The 21,415-nt window shown below is 42.0% G+C and overlaps 1 protein-coding gene across 3 annotated transcripts in view; it reads right to left on the bottom strand.

Annotated features, from left to right (window-relative positions):
• Nucleotides 1–21,415, bottom strand: part of LOC136101433 (cilia- and flagella-associated protein 299) — a 271,288-nt gene that overhangs the window by 189,557 nt on the left and 60,316 nt on the right. For 2 of the 3 annotated variants that reach the window (XM_071807926.1, XM_071807928.1), the window contains exon 3: nt 2,417–2,507. The exons of the other annotated variant lie outside the window; for it this stretch is intronic. In XM_071807926.1, coding sequence (XP_071664027.1) covers nt 2,417–2,507 — 91 coding nt within the window. The remainder of the gene's footprint in view (nt 1–2,416; nt 2,508–21,415) is intronic. 3 annotated transcript variants of the gene reach the window in all.

The raw sequence follows: 21,415 nt of genomic DNA, 5'->3' as shown, positions 1-21,415 counted from the left end.
TTTTGGTGGTACCTTTACTATTTATTTTTTATTTTAATTGGAAAGGCTAGCCCATAACTTATGTACCTTTGTGTTTTAGAGGTCCACACGTAACTACACGGGCTGAGTACTAAAACCTTACTAGCTCTTCCCTGAATCCAAGCTCTGCTTAACACAGTGGTGGTGGCCCCTGCCTGCTTGTTCCAATATCCTCTTCCACAGCAGCATAAGGATACATCACATGAGAGCGGAGAGGTGGATCCAAACTAGCCCAGCATATAAAGACGTGTCTCAGAGCACCAGAAAAATGAAACAAACAAACAAAAAATCTCTGAAAAAACTCATTTGTTTGTATAATTTGGGTTTAGAAAATCCAAGGAGTTTTAAAAAATCATTTTAAGCATATGAACCTATTCTACCTGTTGCTGTCCAGGTTTCTCAGGGCTAAGTTTCACTCAAAGAGAGGAATCTCTAGCAGAAGCTTCCAGGAGTTCCCAGACTGCACTGGATCCAGTTTCAGGTTCAATGAATGCTACTGCACTGTATCCCCAAGACTGAGATGCCTACTACCAACCACAACTCTTCTGTTTCCTCCTTAGGCCCCCTAAGATAACAGAAGAGCACATTTCATTTCCCACCCCAAGATCCATACAGCATCCTGTCAGCACAATGAGGGGTCTGAGGTTTTTCCTCCTCCTGACCTATGGTCTAGGGCACTCTGGCATCAATCTGCAAGAAGTTCTCAGCCAGCCTGAAGTCCTGGATTCAGCCCTCCTGCTTTTACATAAATTCAGAAAAAAACCTGTCAGTATTAAGTGATAGTGCTTTCCTACGCTGAAAAGGGTTCTGTGTAACTCAGTAGTGCCCCCAACTGTAAGCCGGAGAAATTACATTTCCTTTTACAGAATGCTCTGAAAACTACAGCCAGAAAGGGACCTGTAAGAATAAGGTGCTACAAATAACAATTGCCCCTCCCCGCCCCCCCCCGCCTTTTTTAATGGCAAATCTATGGAATAAGTCACAGAGTGCTTCCATTTTCAAGGCTAAACCATCATGGCAATGTTCCACCCTGTCTCATTTCTCCCATATATTTAACCTTTTGTGTCACATACTTACCCTGTAGAAATCTCTAAATATCCCAAGAAGCACAGTTCCCAGGATATTTGTCAGCCAGCTGAAACCACAAGGTGCTTGAAGCTACATGAGAAAGCTTGCTCACATATATTGTGGAACCACACTTCAGGCAGCATTTCCTCTGCAAATTCTGGAGGATAACTAGCTAGCCATAAAATAATAAATATTGACCTTAGAATTATTTTTACAGAGGGAAGGAGAGGAGTTATGCTTTTATTTCAATTAGGAGAGTTGAAGGAACACAAAAAAAAATCATTAGTGCATACCTGATCAACTTTCTAAGCAAACAGAACCATGAAATAAGATCATGATCACTTCTGACTTCCACAATGCCTTTGCAGTAACTTTTATTATTTTTCTTTAATGAGAGGCAATCTAACAGCCAGAAATCCAGGCTCCTGCTACTCTATAAAGAAGGCAAGAAACAGCACTATTCTATCTAAACACAGCAGCAAGACCAGGACGACCATTCCAGGCTCATTTTCAGTTGTGTTATCAAGTTTACATTGAAGCAAATTGAATCATGAAATCCGAAACTTCCCTCCTTGTACAGCATGCAGGCACAAACTCTTCTTCGTGCAAAGCCACAGCTATTGAAAAGCCAAGCATATAGAACCATCTTCCCTTTAAAGTGAAGGATATTGATCTAGCAACATTTAACAAGTGGAAATTCATAAACTTCAGCAACACTGTCCCCTGAGCACACCTACATCAATGTGAGGTAATGACAGACACATCAGGAAGGATTCCCAAGTGGCATCTGCCAGCACTATCCTGATCAAGTAAAGCATGGGCAAGCACAGCACAGACAGCTCTGCCAGTGTGTATGAGCTGGCTGAGCTGGGAGGCACATGGCCGTATTCGTGTTTTAGACACAACGTATCAAGCACCCCTCCAAAACTCAGTGGGGAAATTCCAATAGCACTGATGTTAATGAGTTTCAAAGAGCTTCTCCTAACAATCAGGCTGCATCTTCCTCTCTTTTAAGCACACATGGCAATTAATTTTGCAAGACAGGAATCTACAACTTCCTTTGAAATCAAAATATACTTCACTAGATGTTTTTCCTCTTGTATCCTTCAGCTCATCACTTACCTTTGTAGACTTCTGGGCAGTGTTTTCATATGCTTTGCTTATTTAAAAAAAATTAACATCAACAAATTTCTAGGTTCCAAGGAATCTCTTCTAAATCAAATAAACTTCTTCAAATGTTCCACCTGAAGTTTTCCTGTCAAATACCTTGCTTTCCTATTCGGATTAATTTTTAAGCTGTTAAGAAGACTGTGATCTCAAAAGTACTCACAGAAATTTTTCCAGTCCAATTGGCTTCCTCTCTTTCTGCCAGGGCCCGCAAAAAGTTATCTTTCAGTTCTTTTCCTGCACTTGCTAGTGACCTAGGGGAAAAAAAAAAAATAAAAAAGGTACAATTGCTACTAATAATTATCACCACACACTTTGGGTTCGCTGTTGGGTTAAGTGTTCCGTAAACATAAGGAGATAGTCCTCACCCTATTGTTGCTAATTTGTCTACTGCCTATTGCCTGTTCTGTTTTTACATATCCTTAAACTACTAATCAAAATTCATCACTACTGCAGATGCGCAATATAATAGCAGTTTATCAAAAGGTGACTTCTGCTAACACACATTTCCAATTATATATCAGGAGTAATCTAAGTGCTTATTTTATTTGTCCAGAATTACAGTCAAAGACATGTTTACCTAAGAACACCAAATTATCACAGCGTACTAACATAAACCACTTTTATACCTTATTCTTCAGCCAGCAACTAACCAAATGAACTACTACATACTTACACTGCTTGGTAGGGTCCATATAGTTTCTGTACCCTTAAGCACAAAGCATGAAAAGCAACAACAATTTTGGTCCACAAAAACTGGCAAATATCAAACACACACAACCACACAGGAAAGGATACCATACACTAACAATTACTCATCAGCCTTTGAACATAGCACCCTACAACTCCGCCATTAAAAACAGGACACATCTCAGATGGATAAGAGCACTGAATATTGGACAAACCCCCTCAACAAAAGTGTGATACTTTAAAATGGTTTCTACAAATCTCTTAGCCTAATCTAAAAGCCTTTGCCATCTGCAGGGGTCATTGCGCTCACTCCAGTGTACTTTGCAAACACAAGAAGGAAGTGGAGACCTTAGAAATCCTACACTAAAGTGGCTTCACTTGGAATTTTTATCCTTTTAATGCCTAAAGTAGTAAATGCTGATCAGAAAGTTCTGTATCAGGTAACCCAAGGCAAACCAGTGCTTCTGAGTCCAGTACAGATCTTCCTGAAAGGTGAAAGATTATTACGTTCCCCCAGTATCTCTATGTGAGTATTTCAAAAAAAGCAGCAGCATCTGTCAATCTATTAATAAGCAGACAGAATCCATCAAGTGTATACTGCATCAAGCTTCACATAAAAGAGTGTCACAAAAACTGAAAAACTCCCTTCGGAGAAAAACTCTCTATTATGTCTTTAAACTGAGTGAAAAGTCTGCATCTAAGCTTCAAATCTCTGATATAGGGCTATCAGGTCATTCTCTGGCCACTTTACTGGTTGTTATACAGAAGTATGTTTGTTCGAAGTTGTTTCAGAAGTGCATCTGCTGCACCGTAAAAATAAGAAAAACAAAGAGTAACATCTGGATTTAAACACCTCAATTACATACAAAAGAAGGTTAAGAAATGGAGTCTCAAATTTTCCTTTTCCTGTCCATTTAAGAGTCTAGATTCCCGAACTTCCTTTCTCTGGCAGATTTTGATACTAAATCAACAGAAAGTCCATGTTTAACAACTGTTCCAACCAACTTCAAGTTTGTGGCTCCTATTTTGAACCAGAAGAAGGGTCAGGTGCCTAAAGATTATGTGCCTTTATCTTCTTAAATCTTATGTTCCAGCAAGAAACTTCACCTTTCCTTAAAAGCTTTGTCTTCCTTCCATCCTTCAACAGCCAGCTAAATAGTCACTGACCATGTTCTGAACAAAACTTGTACAAAACTTCTTTCGTAAATACCACTACTTCTGCCACATCTGAAATCACTATTTCTGAAAAACAGGAGGTATCACTGGGTGGCTCTGTCTAGTTTAAAAATCATAGTGTTAAAACACAGAGTTAAAATAGCGCAGGCGCATCACAGGTGTAAGATAGAGGTTGTTCACAGTCCTTGAGATAACTCCAAAAGTGCACCATTGTGCCTCACTTGCCGTGTTGACTACTTGGGGTCTGTTTCAATGAGTCTAACTTCTGAAAGATGCAAGATGAAAAAATAAATCATCTGACATATATGTATTTTCTGTACACTATTCTCAGCGACAAAGGCCCCCTTGCTCTGTAGATGTTTCAACATCTACAAACATGAGGAGAGGAAGACGTCTGAATTTTACTGAAATAAACTGGCTCTACTACAGCCTGCAAGAAAAACCATCAACTACAATATTATGGCTGAATACAACATGAGCAATGCAACAGATCATGATTGATGTGACCAAACAGCAAAATCACAGAATCACAGAATCACAGAATCACAGAATTGGCTAGGTTGGAAAAGACCTCAGAGATCATCAAGTCCAACCCTTGGTCCAACTTCAGCCCATTTACTAGATCATGGCACTAAGAGCCATGTCCAATCTCAGTTTAAAAACCTCCAGGGACGGTGAGTCCACCACCTCCCTGGGCAGGCCATTCCAATGCCTGATCACTCTCTCCGCAAAGAACTTCTTCCTAATATCCAGCCTAAACTTCCCCTGGCAGAGTTTAAGCCCATGTCCCCTTGTCCTATTGCTAACTGCCTGGGAGAAGAGACCAGTTCCCACCTGGCTATAACTTCTCTTCAGGTAGTTATAGAGAGCAATGAGGTCACCTCTAAGCCTCCTCTTCTCCAGACTGAACAACCCCAGCTCCCTCAGCCTCTCCCCATAGGTCTTGTGTTCAAGTCCCTTCACCAGTCTTGTTGCTCTTCTCTGGACCCGCTCCAGCACCTCAATATCTTTCCTGAACTGAGGGGCCCAGAACTGAACACAATACTCCAGGTGTGGCCTCACCAATGCAGAGTACAGGGGAAGGATCACTTCCCTTGTCCTGCTGACCACACTATTTTTGATACAGGCCAGGATACCATTGGCCTTCTTGGCCACCTGGGCACACTGTTGGCTCATGTTGAGCTTCCTGTCAATCAGTACCCCCAGGTCCCTTTCTGCCTGGCTGCTCTCCAGCCACTCTGTGCCCAGCCTGTAGCGCTGCAGGGGGTTGTTGTGGTCAAAGTGCAGGACCCGGCACTTGGCCTTGTTGAACTTCTTCTCATTGGAATCAGCCCATTTTTCCAGTCTGTCCAGATCTCTTTGCAGAGCCCTCCTGCCTTCCAGCAGGTCGATGCTGCCCCCCAACTTGGTGTCATCAGCAAATTTGCTGATGATGGTCTCAATCCCCTCATCTAAATCATCAATAAAGATGTTAAACAGGACTGGACCCAACACTGACCCCTGGGGGACACCACTAGTGACTGGCCGCCAGCTGGATGCAGCCCCATTCACCAGTACTCTCTGGGCCCGGCCCTCCAGCCAGTTCTTAACCCAGCAGAGAGTGCACTTGTCCAAGCCACGGGCTATCAGCTTTTGCAGGAGTATATTGTGGGAGACAGTGTCAAAGGCTTTGCTGAAGTCTAGATAGACCATGCCTACAGCTTTCCCCTCATCCACTAGGTGGGTAACCTGATCATAAAAGGAGATCAGGTTGGTCAGACAGGACCTGCCCCTCCTAAACCCATGCTGGCTGGGTCTGATCCCTGGTCCATCCTGGAGGTGCTGTGTGATTGCATTCAGGATGATCTGCTCCATCACCCTGCCAGGTACCGAGGTCAGGCTGACAGGCCTGTAGTTGCCAGGGTCAGCTTTGCAGCCCTTTTTGTGGATTGGGGTAACATTTGCCAGTTTCCAATCATTTGGGACCTCCCCAGTGAGCCAAGACTGTTGGAAGATGATGGAGAGCGGCTTGGCGAGCTCTTCTGCTAGCTCCCTCATCACCCTAAGATGGATCCCGTCTGGTCCCATAGACTTATGAGGATCCAGATGGCTCAGTAAGACACCAACTATTTCCTCTTGGAATACAAGGGGACTATTTGGCTTCCTATCCCTGTCAACCATCTCCAGAGGCCAGTTATCCTGAGGGCCATCTGTTTGGTAAATACTGAGGCAAAGTAGGTATTAAGTACCTCAGCTTTCTCTTCATCTTTGTTAACTATATTTCCCTCAAAGTCCAGTAGAGAATGGAGGTTTTCCTTGCCCCTCCTTTTGTTATTAATGTACTTAAAGAAGGACTTTTTATTATCCCTAACAGAATTGGCCAAATTAACTTCAAACTGCACTTTTGTTTCCCTGATTTTTTTCCTGCACGATCTAGCTATTTTCCTAAAATCTTCATAGGTAGCCAGCCCTTTTTTCCACAGTCTGTAAACTCTCTTTTTATTTCTGATTTCCTTCAAAATCTCACTGTTTAGCCAAGCCGGTTGTCTTCCCTGCCGGCTAGCCTTTCGGCACACTGGTATAGTCTGATCCTGGATTAGAGCTTAGTATTAACTGACTAATTTTTGTAATGAAGAAGAAACTGGGACAGAAGACCTCTCCCAAAAAAAGAAGGCAAAATTATTCTTCAGAATATCTGAGAAATGTATGAGACATTTGTTTACTTAGAAAAGTATTTTTAGAAATAAATCAACATCATTTTACTCCTGCAACAATGTCCCTAATGGCCTAAAAGTATAAGAAAAGTTCACGGGACCAGTGAGTGCAGAAACAAAACATGAGATGGGTCCTCTGTATCACATGTATGCACTTTTAACCTCTTATAAATCTACAGTTTTAAATATATACTATTACTGGATCAAGGAAAAGCAGAAGGTTAAATTCGAATCACAAAGAAAGCAGAAATAGGCTCAGGCTATTCTGAGGTAAACCTTCATAAATCTGGAAAACAAGGGTAGTGTTAGAGGGAATGCGGAACCTAACTTCTAAAGCCTGAATTCTAAAACTCCAGGATCTGGGAGCATTCCCAAGCATCTAAGCAAGCATTCACCTTTCCTGAGGTAGGAACAGAAATCTACTTGGTAGACTTACCCCTTTTTTTAACTGGCAAGGATTCACTCCTTTATTTACTGTATGAATGTGTATGTTATTTCTTTGAGTGCTGGCCTTTACCAGTTCTTAACCCTTGAGATATGCACTCTATGCCTCACTATCCCAGCTCAAAGGTCTGTGTCTCAGGACCTGCCCACACAGAAAAAATGCACCCGTTTGCCTTCAGAGAGATTTTCATCTAAGGTGCAAAACAGTAAAAAAGGTCACATGAATATTCTTAAGACTGCTTTAAACCAGGTTCATTATGGTATCAAACATAATCAATTACTAACTGACCTAAACAAACTCTCCACAAAGAACTGCAAGCTTCTGCAAACATTTATTTGCATTGAACAGGGCTTAAGAAAACCAGTTTGACTTAAATAAACTGTAGATAAAGAATGGGAAGCTTCTGGAGATATAAGTGTGCAACAAATTGGTTTTAAAAGGTTCAGTTATACGAGGTTCTCACCTGAAGAAGGCCACATATTCACTGGGAAGATGCAGCACCTGTGGGAACATTCTATGAGAATTTGTTACTAGCCAGCCTTTAAAAAAGGAGATTTTTCTCCCCCTGCCACAGCTGGATGTACATTCTCTGCACTCTCGTTTACTATTAAAGCAGGAGACTGAGAAAAAAGATCAAGGCATTCCACTCCGCAGAAGTTCCCCCACAAATAAACAGGCTGAAATTTTGGGGTGTGACTAGCTAGGAATTCAGGAAGGCCACGTAAATATTTGTTCCAGCTTCCTGCAAGGCAAGATGAGGGAGTTCTCCAAACAGGGAGGGGCATCAAGTAATTCTCTAGCACCCACTAAACACTACTCCTGTCTAATGAGGGTTCCTTAATTTGCCATGACTTCAAAATTGCTGTTTAAATCCATTTTTTTTAAAGCTACTTCCTAAACTCTGGGTTGGGCCCCTCATAAAGCTAAAGGATTTCAAATTATACACCAGTACAGAAAATATGCCAAGAATGCCTTTGCTTTTTCATACAAATGGGCAGCTTACAAGATTCCTTGAAAAGGACAGCACAGAATTTTTCATTATTAGCAGAAATTCATGCATCTCCAGCAACACACATGTAATTGTAACATTAATGCACTTACCAAAACTACTCCCACCATTCCGTTCATTCTTCAGCACACTTCCTGGAGGATGATTTAGAGTGTAAGCCCTATTTATGAGGCAGAGTTATCTCTTTCCAAGGCAATGATGCTAACTGTAGTTACCTGTACTTTTCATTACCAATGATATTTTGAATTATCACCTTCAACACATAGGTACAGTCCCACACTGAGAATAGGATGTTACTGTGGTAGGTGCTATACAACCCTACTGTCTGGGTGAGCTTTGAAACCAAACACCCAGACACAGAAAAGCCTGGTGGAAAGAGAAAAATACAGAAGAACTTTACTATTCACAAAAATAAAAGGGCCGCTTTTCTAAAGGAACTTGTTTGGGTACAGAAACTCCAAGTGATGTTAACACTATTAACTGTTGGTTGCTGGGTTTAATTGCATAAATTCAATTATTTCTTTATGATGCTCCAAAGTCTCACTTTTAAAACAGTGCATTTACACACTATCTTTTTCCTTCCAACCTGCTTGCCTCCTTTCAAGAGCTTTTGCAGTCTTCCACCATCCCACACAACCTTCTCACATTCCCAATTCAGATGCCTTTTGCTTGCAGCATGCTTTTTCGGTCTTCACTGATAGGTGTTAGTGAAGCAGAAAAAAGGATAGGTCTTTTTGAACTTGGGTTAGGGCTCCTTGATTTTTATTTTGACAGGCTGCACTGCTTTTTTTTTTCCATTTTGTTTTGGTTCCCTAAGGCTTCACTTACTTTATTTTCTTACATCTCCTACTATGTGGGCTGTTCCTGAGAGCACTGGGCTCACAGTCGGAAACAGAACAATGTAGTTTAACTTTTAGAGAGCCGTGTTGACCTGAAGAATGCTTTTTATCAAACTGACATAATGGGAAGAACATTTAACAGTCACACTGTTATTCTTTCAAAAATACACTCCATGTTCCAGTTTAGCAAAAAGCTGCACTGGAATGCACATTCTCTCCTGACTTCTGCAAAGCAGCTGTGTTTTGCAAACACCTGCCCCAGGATTAGTGGGGAGACAAGCAAAAGAACTCAGTCCCAAAGTTTCTCCCTCATCTTGAGACACATAGTTTCTATTTTAAAACATTTGAAGTTTCAACCTCCCAGTGCCATGTCCTGAGGCAGGACTATTACTTGAGTACTGTTCCAAGATATCAGATACGTATTTGTTTTCTTTATGTGAAGTATCCACGCTTTATAAAGAAGGGAGAGACTACAGTACAAGATTATACCTTAGAGACCAGCATGTAAGGCTGGGACTGGAAAGATCCAAGTTCATCACCTTGTTCTGTTACATATACGTGGGGCAAATCAATCTACAAGTTCGCTTCCATTTTAAAGAGGAAAAATGAGACAAGCAAAAAAAAATATCTTTGATGTACAATTAGCTGTCTGAGTCTGACCCCCAGGGCCTGGTCCTCTGCTCCCCAGCAGTACTCTTATTGTGTTCAAGTGATGAGGCAAAAACAGGCACCCAAAACATGAACTGAAACCACACGGTTGGGTTTGGACTACTGCACATACAGATGCCTCTACCTAGAGATAAACAGAAAGGACTTCATTTCTAAATAAGTATTATATGGGGCTGCTTAAAGAGGAGGCCTAGATTAAAAACAAAAAAACAAACAAAACAAAAAAGCCCACGACCAAACAAAAAACCACAAACAAAAGCAACAACACCACCACCTAAGAAAACCCCATAACTTTTTTAGTTCAGCTCTGTCAAATAAAGTCTGCTGATCCTACTATCCAACTTGACATACTGTGTTAACTTGCATTTCCCTGTAGCTGCTGTAAAGCTGCTATAAGCAACACCAAAAGGTAAAACCATCACGTGAACTTTCTTATATTTTACAAAGACAATGATACAAGGAAAAAAAATTATTTAACTTTCTTTAAACATAAAATAACGGCATCAAATGACACTAGGCAACAGCATTTGTATAAATAGCCTCTGGCTGACAGTCTGCAATGTTATTACATAAGGTGTATGGCATCACAAGAGCAGAGGACCTAAGCAGCAAGGTATGGCTAAAGAGTAAAATACAAATGAACTTGTTGTATCCCCATCACAACCTTGTGTATTGTAAAAGTGTCGTATCTCTAAAACAGAGTGAAAAATCTTCAGTTAGAGTGAGAACAAGCTGGCTGTAAGGACACAAGAAGCGATGAGTTTAATGCTGATCTCAAGAGAAGGGAGTGAGTGCATCCATGGCCAGAACCGGGTCCAGTGTGACTGTGCCCAGTTTCACAAGGTCCTTTTAATTTTTTTGAGATCTCTACAGCCTAAATATACTCTCATACAAGCCCTCTGAAAACTCCCTAACCCGAAGATCTTCATATGAACAGTTAATGGCATACTGACATTGGGGTGCACAGTATGTACTATTTTGTTAGTTGTACAATTTCATTTTTAAAATATTTTTACTGCATGTGTGTCTGTGCTATAAAGAATGAACCCAGTCATCAAGGATTTAGATTAGGAAGTTGTATAGAAAGAGAAGATTAAACTTTGAACTATTTTGACATTTTGAGGCATGTAAGCGTTTGTAAAATCTGCTGTAAATTTTTTCATTGCTGGTTACATAATCAAACATACAGGAAATACCTTTCTAAGGACCTTAATACCAAATATTTCACTGTTTAATAAAATGAACAAGGAACAACTACACTTATTACATGATATTTGAAACTCCATGGAATAAATTATCAAAAAAAAAAAAGAAAAATTTGAGTTGCTCATGCACCCGCCTGAACACCTTCCTGTGTAACCTCATCTAGGTGTTCCTGCTGCGGCAGGGGGATTGGACGAGACGATCTTTCAAGGTCCCTTCCAATCCCTAACATTCTGTGATTCCCTTGAAAAGTTTCCAAAGCTTTTGCAAATTTGGTTTGTGTTGAGATGCCCACACCTGACAAAACACTGGCACCAATATTTCAAACGGTTCAAGCTACTGGCAACACGGTGTCACATGGGAGTGATTTAGGCTTCTGGTCCTGTCATCCAACAATCACAAACTTAAATAAAAATAAATAAATAAAAGCAAATAAATAATAAATAAATAAATAGGGATAAATAAATTTAGAAGTTCCTTTATCAAGTCTGGTTAAGGTGCTAGAATACACTGCTGCCTATTTAAAACAAGGAAGGGAGGAAATTCTGGGATTTTTCCCAGTGCAGCTGTCATCGCTTACTATCTATCAGAAAAGGTAGGTATATGTCCTCTATGTTGTACCTTTTGCATGAAAGAATTGGAGTCTAGCTCACAAAAGAAGCTCACCTGACTTTGGGAGGCATACTGAACACATGGGCTGCAGCTCATGAAAAGGAGATTTATTTTGGTCTGGCTGGGGATCTCTTTTTGCTGATTCAAAGCTGGACTAGACACAGGCCAAGCCAGTCTCCTCACACAAGTCAGAGCAGTCATGAGACCTTGATTCAGATGGCAGCACCATGCAAAAGAGAGATTTGGAGAAATACAACCATCTCTTCAGGTATCATGCCATGAGCGGTTAGGTCCATATTGCTGTCAGTTTGTATCGCAAAAAAGGTATCAAAAAGCTGCAAGAGAAATACAGCCTCCCTTCATCATCAAGAAGTGAAACTGGCATCTAGAAGACTTTGTAGTATCACATCTGAATCACGACTGTTGAGGAGTGAAGCTGGATTGTTATTTTTCCACCTTCACAGGCTCATTTTTCTCAATGAGCAATAGCTCCTCCAAAACTCATGCCAAATGGATACAGAATGAGACACAAAACCCAGCTGTAAAAATAGGAGAAAAGTCACTCTACCTTCTTTTTGAAAATTACAACATCTTAGGGAAAAAAAGGTAACATTTTGTAAAAAGCAAAATGAGAACTGCACATGGAATCTTACAGAACGACTTTATCAAATGGGAAAATTATACTTGTAGATTAGAAAAACAATATTTTTTTTTCCAAACAAATCTAAAATTTGTATAGCATTGCAGGGCTGTAGAACTTATCAACAGCACCCATGCCAAAAGTAGACTCAGTCTGCTGAATTTACTGTCCTGTATAGCTGTTATACCCTACTCTTGTACTGTACAAATGCTACAGTTACTAGTACAAGAAGTAGTGCTTAAGGTTCCAAGTCTTCTGCTTATGAAAGTAATCAGAAAAAAACAGAGCTTTTCAAAGAATGTATAGAAATAATTACATTGCCCTTAAGAAAAATGTTTCTTTCTGGTTCTATGTTTAATGAATAAGATGAAAGTGAGGTAACTTGTCCACATAAACCATTATGTCACACACACAACCAACCAGAAAAAGGGTTTTGGTTAAGGTATGACTACTTTTGTTTGTTTTTGTTTTTTTTTTTTTTTAAATCATTGTTTTTGTTTGTTTTTCCCCTAAGAGAGACAAGATTATGACTGTAAGGACTCTGCAACATACAGTTCAGTCTCCAGGCTAGGTACAGCCCTTCGGAGGATATGAATTTATAATGTGTAGTATAAAAATTAAAGCAGCTGGCAATTTCCCAGCAAAAAAATCTTAAGCCTAAGCTTGGAGCCCTATCTGCAGCAAACTACAAGTAGTATATCTGTAAAAAAGTTTACCACCTTCTCCACTGAAGGACAATCAAAGCACCAAGCACAAAAGTATCACTCTCTGCTTTTCCCATAGACTACATAAGGTCCTTGCCCCTTTTAAATAAATGTTAACAGCCTTGCAAGTTGAAGCAGTTCCCCCTAGATCTAACCAGTGCTTTAATAAAACACATGGAGGAACTTGTTGCTCCCCTTCTTCCTTCACTATCTTAGCAAAAACCACCTGGTTTAGACAGAGAGATGTCACAGGAGAATGAGGGAGGGAGGAGGAAGGGTTGAGAAATATGAACAAAGGCCAGAGGCTGCTCCCAGGTTCCTCAAAACAACTGACAAAAGCAGAGTCTAATGCTGGAGGGAGCAATGGCTGATGGACACAAATACCTGGCAAATGCAGGTTCAAGTGGAATGGGGAGAGCTAGCACACACCTGCTTGTTCCACCTCACAAATGCTCCATTTTCGATGTACAGTTTTTCTGAGGGGAAAAAAATATACTTCTAAAACAAAAATATTTGAGGCAGTGCACTTAAATGAGGTGCTCTTATCTTTTTTGTGCTTCGCTGGCTGACCATTCTCCACTTCAATTACTTGGCTGCTATTATGCAGATGAGAAGGAAGCCAGAAGTCATGCACCTGTGTTTGCCCCTGTATTCAATATTCCTATTAAGTCCTAAAGCCCCTATTATGTGGTAGACAGGCATGTGGGATTGCCAGCTCATGTTACAGTAGGGCAGGGGAAGGGCTTTCTCAAGCTCAGACAATCTTTACATAGAATTCAAGACAACACAGTGGTTAGACTTGGTCTTACAGCTTGGAAGAACAAAACCATTGAATATTACTGAAAACATAGCATTTATTACAGCTGCTACTCTGCACCCAGATACTTTATGTGCAAGAAAAGAATAAGCAAGGTCCCAACCCGACAGGCCTACCATCAAACACAACAAACAAATCCAACTCAGACATTTAACTAAGCTTATGGACAACACAGTTTGCTGCATCAAGGCTCTACACATTTTCTAGTACAGTTCACAGTGCCAAGAGGAATGTTCTTCTTGCATTTTGGGAGATCTGCTTCACTGTAAAAGTTGCCTCAAGACTAGGTCTTAGCTGTTCTGATTTACTGTTACTGAACAGCAGCTTCCACTTCAGAACCTCTCTTGTCAACAGGGTCACTATAAACACGATAAACACTTGATTTTGCCCTGTGCATGCAAATTATTCTGTACAGAACTGGAAGTCTGCAGTAATAATTTCCCAGGTTGGAAGAAACCGTGAGCAGTATTTATACACCATTACACATATTGAATGTTTAGCTTCTGAAGCAGAGATTAACAGCTATACCTCTACAGATTAACTTTATGAGTTATCATTAAATTGAAAAAAAAAAAAAAGTAGAGTTGGAGTTCCAAAGGCATAACAACCTGACCTTCAAATTTGGTGAAAGTAAAAACTTTACAGGAGGCACCTGCCAGATTAACTGTTCCAAGACAACAAAAGAAAGTTTTTTGGGAAAGACAGAAGTTTAGAAACCACTCGGATAATAGAGTGTGTTATCCAACTGCACCTCAACTGTGAGTGAGGGAGCTTAAGACAGTTCATGGAAGCCTTGCTACTACTTGAATTAAAACAGGCAGGAATAAACAAAACATCAGGCACATATAACCAAAGAGAAATTGAGATAATAACAAAGAGTGTGGTTCTGCTGCTGGAAGGCTAGTAAGTATGGACAGAAAGTCACAGGGAGAGCAGCAACATGCTGTCAGCAAGGAAAATCTCAGGCTCAGGTCTCACAAGAAGCTCCCAGCCCACAAAGAAAGATCTGAAGTGGCAGAAGCAATCGTCAGAAGCAACAAGCAGGCAGGCACTGCTATTTGGTCAGAGTGGCCCATGCCCATCTAACCGATACCGCATCAAGCTGTTTCTCTGGGCTACTCTCAGGATTGAGGTTTTAGGGGAGTGGAGAGCAGACAGTCTGTTTCGTCTGGATACACTTGAAAACCTGGTAGTAAAAAAAGACCAGAAGCATGATCACCAACACACAGCATTTCAGTATTTCTGGGCACTCCACTCAGGAGGTTAGGCAGTTCTGCTCAGCTATAGAACTTCAGAGTGAGTTTTCACTGAGTGCAGGTACCAGGGTAGAGATTAGATGGACATGTACTCCTTTTCTACTGGCTGCCATTCCTTTAGCTGTTTGGTTTCCTTTGAGCTTCATCAAATGAACATTTTGTTTCTGAAGGAATTCTTACCTCTAAATTACTAATATGTTGCCTCAGCTTTCACCTATGTACAATTGTTCAGCTGTGACTCTGACAGTTAGGAAATTTCTTAAAGTCTAGAGATGAAGGAGATGAAGAGATCTCTGGAGAGAGGAAGAAAGAAAGAAACAGGGTTTAGTCGAAACTTAAGTAAACCTTCATTAACATCAGCAAGCATCCTCTAGCAAGACTAGGCCGAGTTTCACCCAAGTGTTGTGAACATTTCAAAGGACCTTATTTACCTGCAGATTCCAACTTCCATTGCTCTGAACAATTTCATTTCTCAGGAACCCACTGATGTTTTTACCAACAAGACCTGCTTTCATAACCATTTCAATTGAAGAGATTTAAAGCTGTCAGTCCTAATTAATTATTACAGGTACTGTTGCATTGATTTACTGGTGAATTGATATTTTGTTATTGGTACAATTAAGAAACAAGAAACCACTAATATAATATACGGGATAAAAAATAAACACAGGAGTGAAACACTGCTTTGTACTGAAAAACCAAAAATCCTGACCTTTTAAAAAAAGCTCCCCCCTCCTCCTACCTTCCAATTTGCCAAGGAAAGCAGTTTCTAGACTCAGGAAAGTCAATGGTTGAAGTCCAACTAAGGTCCTTGATGCACAGAAACTACCTAGGGATTTATAAACTTGATATTAAATGTATCAAAGTTATGAAGTTTATTGCCTGGAGAGCTAGAAACCATCCCTTTCTCATCTTTTCTTCTTTTTCATACAATAAAATAGAACAGAATTTTTCAATGTTTCTGCCAAAAAAATACTCCACAAAACTGCAAATGCTATATATTTTAGGTGTGGGAATGAGGAGGTAATATTGTATCATCATGTTTATGGTAGGAAAAAACAAATGAAAAATTAAAATCAGTAATAATAACAGATCTTGATTCCTTCCTTTTCCTCCTCAGTCTGACGGGAATACTTTTAGAGCCATTTTAACTCTCAGTATGAGGAACTAACAGAGCTGGCTTAAACCAATTCCTTTGTAGGCAGATGCTACATAAAATTTCCTAGTGACCTCTGTTCCATACTTCATATATAGTGTCCAAACATATTTGCCATTTTGCTATTTTGGCCTTTTTTATATGGCCAATTGCCAATTCTGGCAAAACAGATAAAGCTGAAGGATATTACCACACCAAGGGTTTGCCATTGCCGCTTCCTTGCAATACTTCTGAAGAAAAACCTGCACATTAGCTGCAACAACATGTACATCACCCTTTCCTTGGGGACATCACGGGCTCTGTCACCTCTGCTGAAGGCTGGCTGGGGCTGCAGCAGGTGGTGGTGCTGCTGATGGAGATGCTGGCCCTGCCACAGCCACCCATGTGTGCCCAGAGTCTCCAGCCAGCCCCCTGCACTCAGCACCCTGCAGCCCCCATGGCCAGGGTGCCCAGCTGCTCCGTGCTGGGTCCTGGGGCACAGCCAGCAAAGGCTGGGGGGTTCCAAGAAATCAGAAGCTTTCTGCTCTAATCTGACCTTGCCATGCAACCTATGCTGAAAATGGTATATGCTACGGGTTACTGCTTCTACAGGCCACACAGTCAGCAGGAAATGGTGGGAAATTACTCAGACTCCACCTTTATAAGCCAAAATTAGGTTGCCAGACAATAGAAAAGCCTCTTATGTTGTAACATATATATAGTATCACAGTCTAAGCATCAGCAGGAGTGTAACTAACACTAAGTGACAGTAACACAGAACATACTCTGGTATTTAACAGATATTTAACACCCAAAGAAGCTATCACTAAGGCAACACACATTAGAAATGGGATGAAATGCAAGCACTTAAATACTAAGTCAAGCCCAGACCATGGTGATGTTGAGGTAAGAAAATTGTTCCCTAAAGAATGGTGTGTTTGTTTGCAAGCATTCATCTAGTTGCTCATCTGAAAAATACCTAAAGTGCTGACTTGAAGATGGGTAGAGAGCAAAAGACACAGATAAACAAGTTTCATTATGATTCATAGAACATCAGGTTGGAAAGGACCTCAAATATCACCTGGTCCAACCTTTCTTGACAAAATAGCAAGTACTCCACACTCAGCAGAAAGGGGGCAGCAACTCAGAGCCACAGCAACATGCAGCCACCCAGATCTCAGGCTGCAGAGAATGCCAAGAATGCCAGAGCCTTCCACTGGTATGGAGTGGTAATACAGAAAGCAGCTGTATGAGATGTGAGCGGGTGGATGTCCTGCTCAGCCTGGTAGTAGAGCCACGAGAGGAGGTGGAAAGGTTGAGAAGTATCAGGGAACTGGGATCAAGCTCTAGCTGCCCGGAGGCAGATAAGACCAGCAAGAAACAAAGATCAAGGGATTCCTGTCTCCTCCCCTTGCCTCACTGAAGAAGGCAGGTCAATGGAAAGGGATGAATGGGAGCAAGTCCACACTAGGGTGGCAGGAGAAACATCCCCTACCCACCCCACCTTCCCACAAGCAGATTGTGGTTGTAGGAGACTCTCTTCTAAAGGGAACAGAAGGCCCTATATGCAGGCCAGACTCACTTCTTAGGGAAGCCTGCTGCCTCCCTGGGGCCAGGGTTAGAGATGTTAGAAGGAAACTTCCTGCCCTGGTTAGGCCATCAGAATACTACGCACTAATAATTTTTCAGGTAGGCACTGATAAAACTGAAAAGGGGAAACTAAAGATGATCAAGAGGGACTTCAGGGCCTTGGGACGACTGATCAAGGGATCAGGAGCACAAGTAGTGTTCTCCTCTATCCCCACAGTTGCAGGGTATGATGAGGAAAGATACAGCAGATCAATACCTGGCTGCAGGACTGGTGTCACTGGCAGAATTTTGGGGTTTTTGATCATGGGTCAGCTTACATGGCACCTGGTTTGCTAGCAACAAATGGGATGGACCTATCTCAAAAGGGGAAAAAGATCCTGGGGCAGGAGCTAGCAGGACTTATTGAGAGGGCTTTAAACTAGATTTGAAGGGGGAGGGGGAGGAAACCAGATGTGGCAGAGGCACAACCAAGGGCGACATGCTGGCATCTGAGGGTAGCACTAATGACACCCTTGAGTCTGCCAACCCAGTGGAATCAATGGCTCAGCTGAAGTGCATCTATACTAATGTATGCAGCAAGGGCAACAAACAGGAGGAGCTGGAAGCCCTAGTGAGGCAGAAAAACTATTATTTAATTGCCATCACAGAAACATGGTGGGATGACTCCCATAGATAGAGCACTGCAACGGATGGCTATAAACTCCTCAGCAGGGATAGGTGAGGAAGGAGAGGAGGTGGGGTAGCCATGTATGTTAGGGAGGGTTTTGATTGTCTCAGACTTGAGAAGGATGATGATAGGGTTGAGTGTCTATGGGTGAGAATCAAGGGGAAGGGCAACACATAGATTTGGAGGGAAGGGTAGGAATACGGGAATACAAGAACTCTGTGAGGTTATTCAGGGAGAAAATCAGAAGGGCCAAAGACCAACCAGATTTGAGACTGGCCACCGCTGTGAAAGGCCACCACTGTGTAGCGACTTGCCACACCACTTGGACACTCAAAAGACTATGGGGCCAGAAGGGATACACCCAAGGGTGCTGAGGGAGGTGATCACTGAGCCACTTTCCATTATCTACCAACAATCTTGGCTAACTGGGGAGGTCCCAGTTGACTGGAAGTTGGCTAACATGACGCCCGTCTACAAGAAGGGCCGGAAGAAGATCCGGGGAACTACACACCTGTCAGTCTAACGTCGGTGCCAGGCAAGGTCATGTAGCCAATGATCTTGAGTAACATCGCACAGCACTTACAAGAGAACCATATGATCAGGCCCAGTCAACATGGGTTTATGAAAGGCAGGTCCTGTTTGACCAACCTGATCTCCTTCTACGACAAGGTGACCCAACTAGTAGACGAGGGAAAGGCTGTGGATGTTGTGTACTTAGACTTCAGTAAGGCCTTTGATGCTATATCCCACAGAATTCTCCTGGATAAAATTGCAGCTCAAGGCTGGATGGGTGTACTCTGCGATGGATAAAGAACTGGCTGGAGGGCTGGGCCCCAAGAGTTGTGATGAATGGAGCCAAATCCAGTTGGTGGCTGGTCACGAGTGGTGTTCCCTAGGGCTCAGTATTTGGCCCAGTTCTGATTAATCTCTTTATCAATGATCTGCACGAGGGGATTGAGTGCACCCTTACTAAGTTTGCAGATGACACACCAAACTGGGTGGGAGTGTTGATCCCCTGGAGGGTAGGATGGCCATACAAAGGGATCTGGACCGTCTGAATCATTGGGCTAAGGCCAATTGTATGAGGTTTAACAAAGCCAAGTGCCGGGTCCTGCACTTGGGTCATAAAAACCCCAGGCAGTGCTACAGGCTCAGGGAAGAGTGGCTGGAAAGCTGCCTGGCAGAGAGGGATCTGGGGGTGTTGATGACAGCTGGCTGAACATGAGCCAGCAGTGTACCCAGGTGGCCATAAAGGCCAACAGCATCCTGGCTTGCATCAGTAATAGCATGGCCGGCAGGACTAGAGAAGTGATTGTGCCACTGTACTTGGTGCTGGTGAGTCTCCACCTTGAATAATGTGTTCAGTTTTGGGCCCCTCATCATAAGAAGGACACTGAAATGCTAGAGAGAGTACAGAGGAGGGCAACAAAGCTGGGGAGGGGCCTGGAGCACAAGTCTGATGAGGAGCAGTGGAGGGAATTTGGGCTGTTTAGCCTGGAGAAAAGGAGGCTGAGGGGAGACCTTATTGCTGTCTACAACTATCTGAAAGGAGGTCGTAGCATGAAAGATGTTGGTCTTTTCTCTCAAGTAGCAAGTGATTGGACAAGATTAAATGGCCTCAAGTTGCACCAGTGGAGGCTTAGATTAGATATTGGGAAAATATTCTTCATGAAAAGGATTGTCAGGCATTGGAACAGGCTGCCCAGGGAAGTGGTGGAGTTACCATCCCTGGAGGGGTTTAAAAGGCATTTAGATGAGGTTCTTAGGGACATTGTTTTGTGCTAGAGTTAGGTTAGGTTATGGTTGGACTCGATGATCCTCAGGGTCTCTTCCAACCCAAATTATTCCATGATTCTATGAAAAGCATGGTCTAGACAATATGGCCCAGCACTCTGTCCAGCTGAATCTGTGTCTGATGTTGGGGAACATACCACTTCCCTGGGGAGATTATTCAAAAAGTTGATCTTTCCCATAGTGAAAAATTTCCCTCTTGGGTCCAGTCAGAATATGGGTAGTGTAGAACAGAATAATTTTAAAGGACTTACGACCTGATGAAAAAGTCAGACCTTTCAAGGTCATTAAAGGAGATTAAAAAAATCTCATGGGAATTGCTCAGCAGAGGAGAAAATGGATAAGGAATAAATCACTCAGACTTGGACTCCTGACTCTAAGAGATGCAGTCACCTGCACTGCAAGTGTCATAGATTTGAGGCCAGACAGGACCAGCGATATCTGTGCTGTGCCTAACATTCCTCTTCCTTCTGCGCAATACAGGATTACCCACCAATTTCTGCATTTATCATCATGTCTCACACAATCTTAGCTGCGTATCATAGACAGAAACCCTTTTCCTTTAGAAAGTGTTCTCTCTTTCTGGCACGGTTTGTAACAAATGAAGAAGGACAATGCTGGAACCAGCTAACTAAAGGCTTTCTCTACTATCACAATATCATGTTTTCCAGTGACGCTCTTGTGAAAAAAAAAAAAAAATGCTTTTAAGGCAATGTTATGCTTACATTTTTATCAGCAGTCTTACACCACTAAGTGAGAAAACCAAACATCTTCTGCATATGTGTGACTTACATTAAAGCAGTTTGGGAATCTCCTCTATCTGTAACTCACACCTCTGAGTGATTCTGAGAGCCTGCCTCTGATCCAGCATAAGCTATAAAGCCTCCACCCTTTTCTTCTATTGCTGCTGCAAGATTTAATGCCTGAAGCAGTAACAAACCTTGACAGAATGTCTTCGGCTGTCTGCAAACTCTAACAGAATTTTGTCATAACAACTGAAACCAGAAGAACTAAGAAAGGACAGCTGAGATGTTTATCTGAAATACTAAAATGAAATTTAGGGAAGTCACCTGTATGTCAAGCCTACCTAGGCCTTATCCGGCTCTCTTGCTCTGGGGCACCCCTCTACATTACTGCAGAGAGACAACCTGGAAAATGCAGGTCAGCGTGCACCTTGTCTGCAGGAGGGTGGTCTCCTGCCCATGAGCACCAGCAGCACTCGCCAA

The sequence above is a fragment of the Patagioenas fasciata genome, chromosome 4 (assembly GCF_037038585.1).
Source record: "Patagioenas fasciata isolate bPatFas1 chromosome 4, bPatFas1.hap1, whole genome shotgun sequence".
Taxonomy (NCBI): Eukaryota; Metazoa; Chordata; class Aves; order Columbiformes; family Columbidae; genus Patagioenas; species Patagioenas fasciata.
The sequence above is the reverse complement of the archived record's forward strand: the minus strand, read 5'-3'. Positions and strand labels throughout refer to the sequence as shown.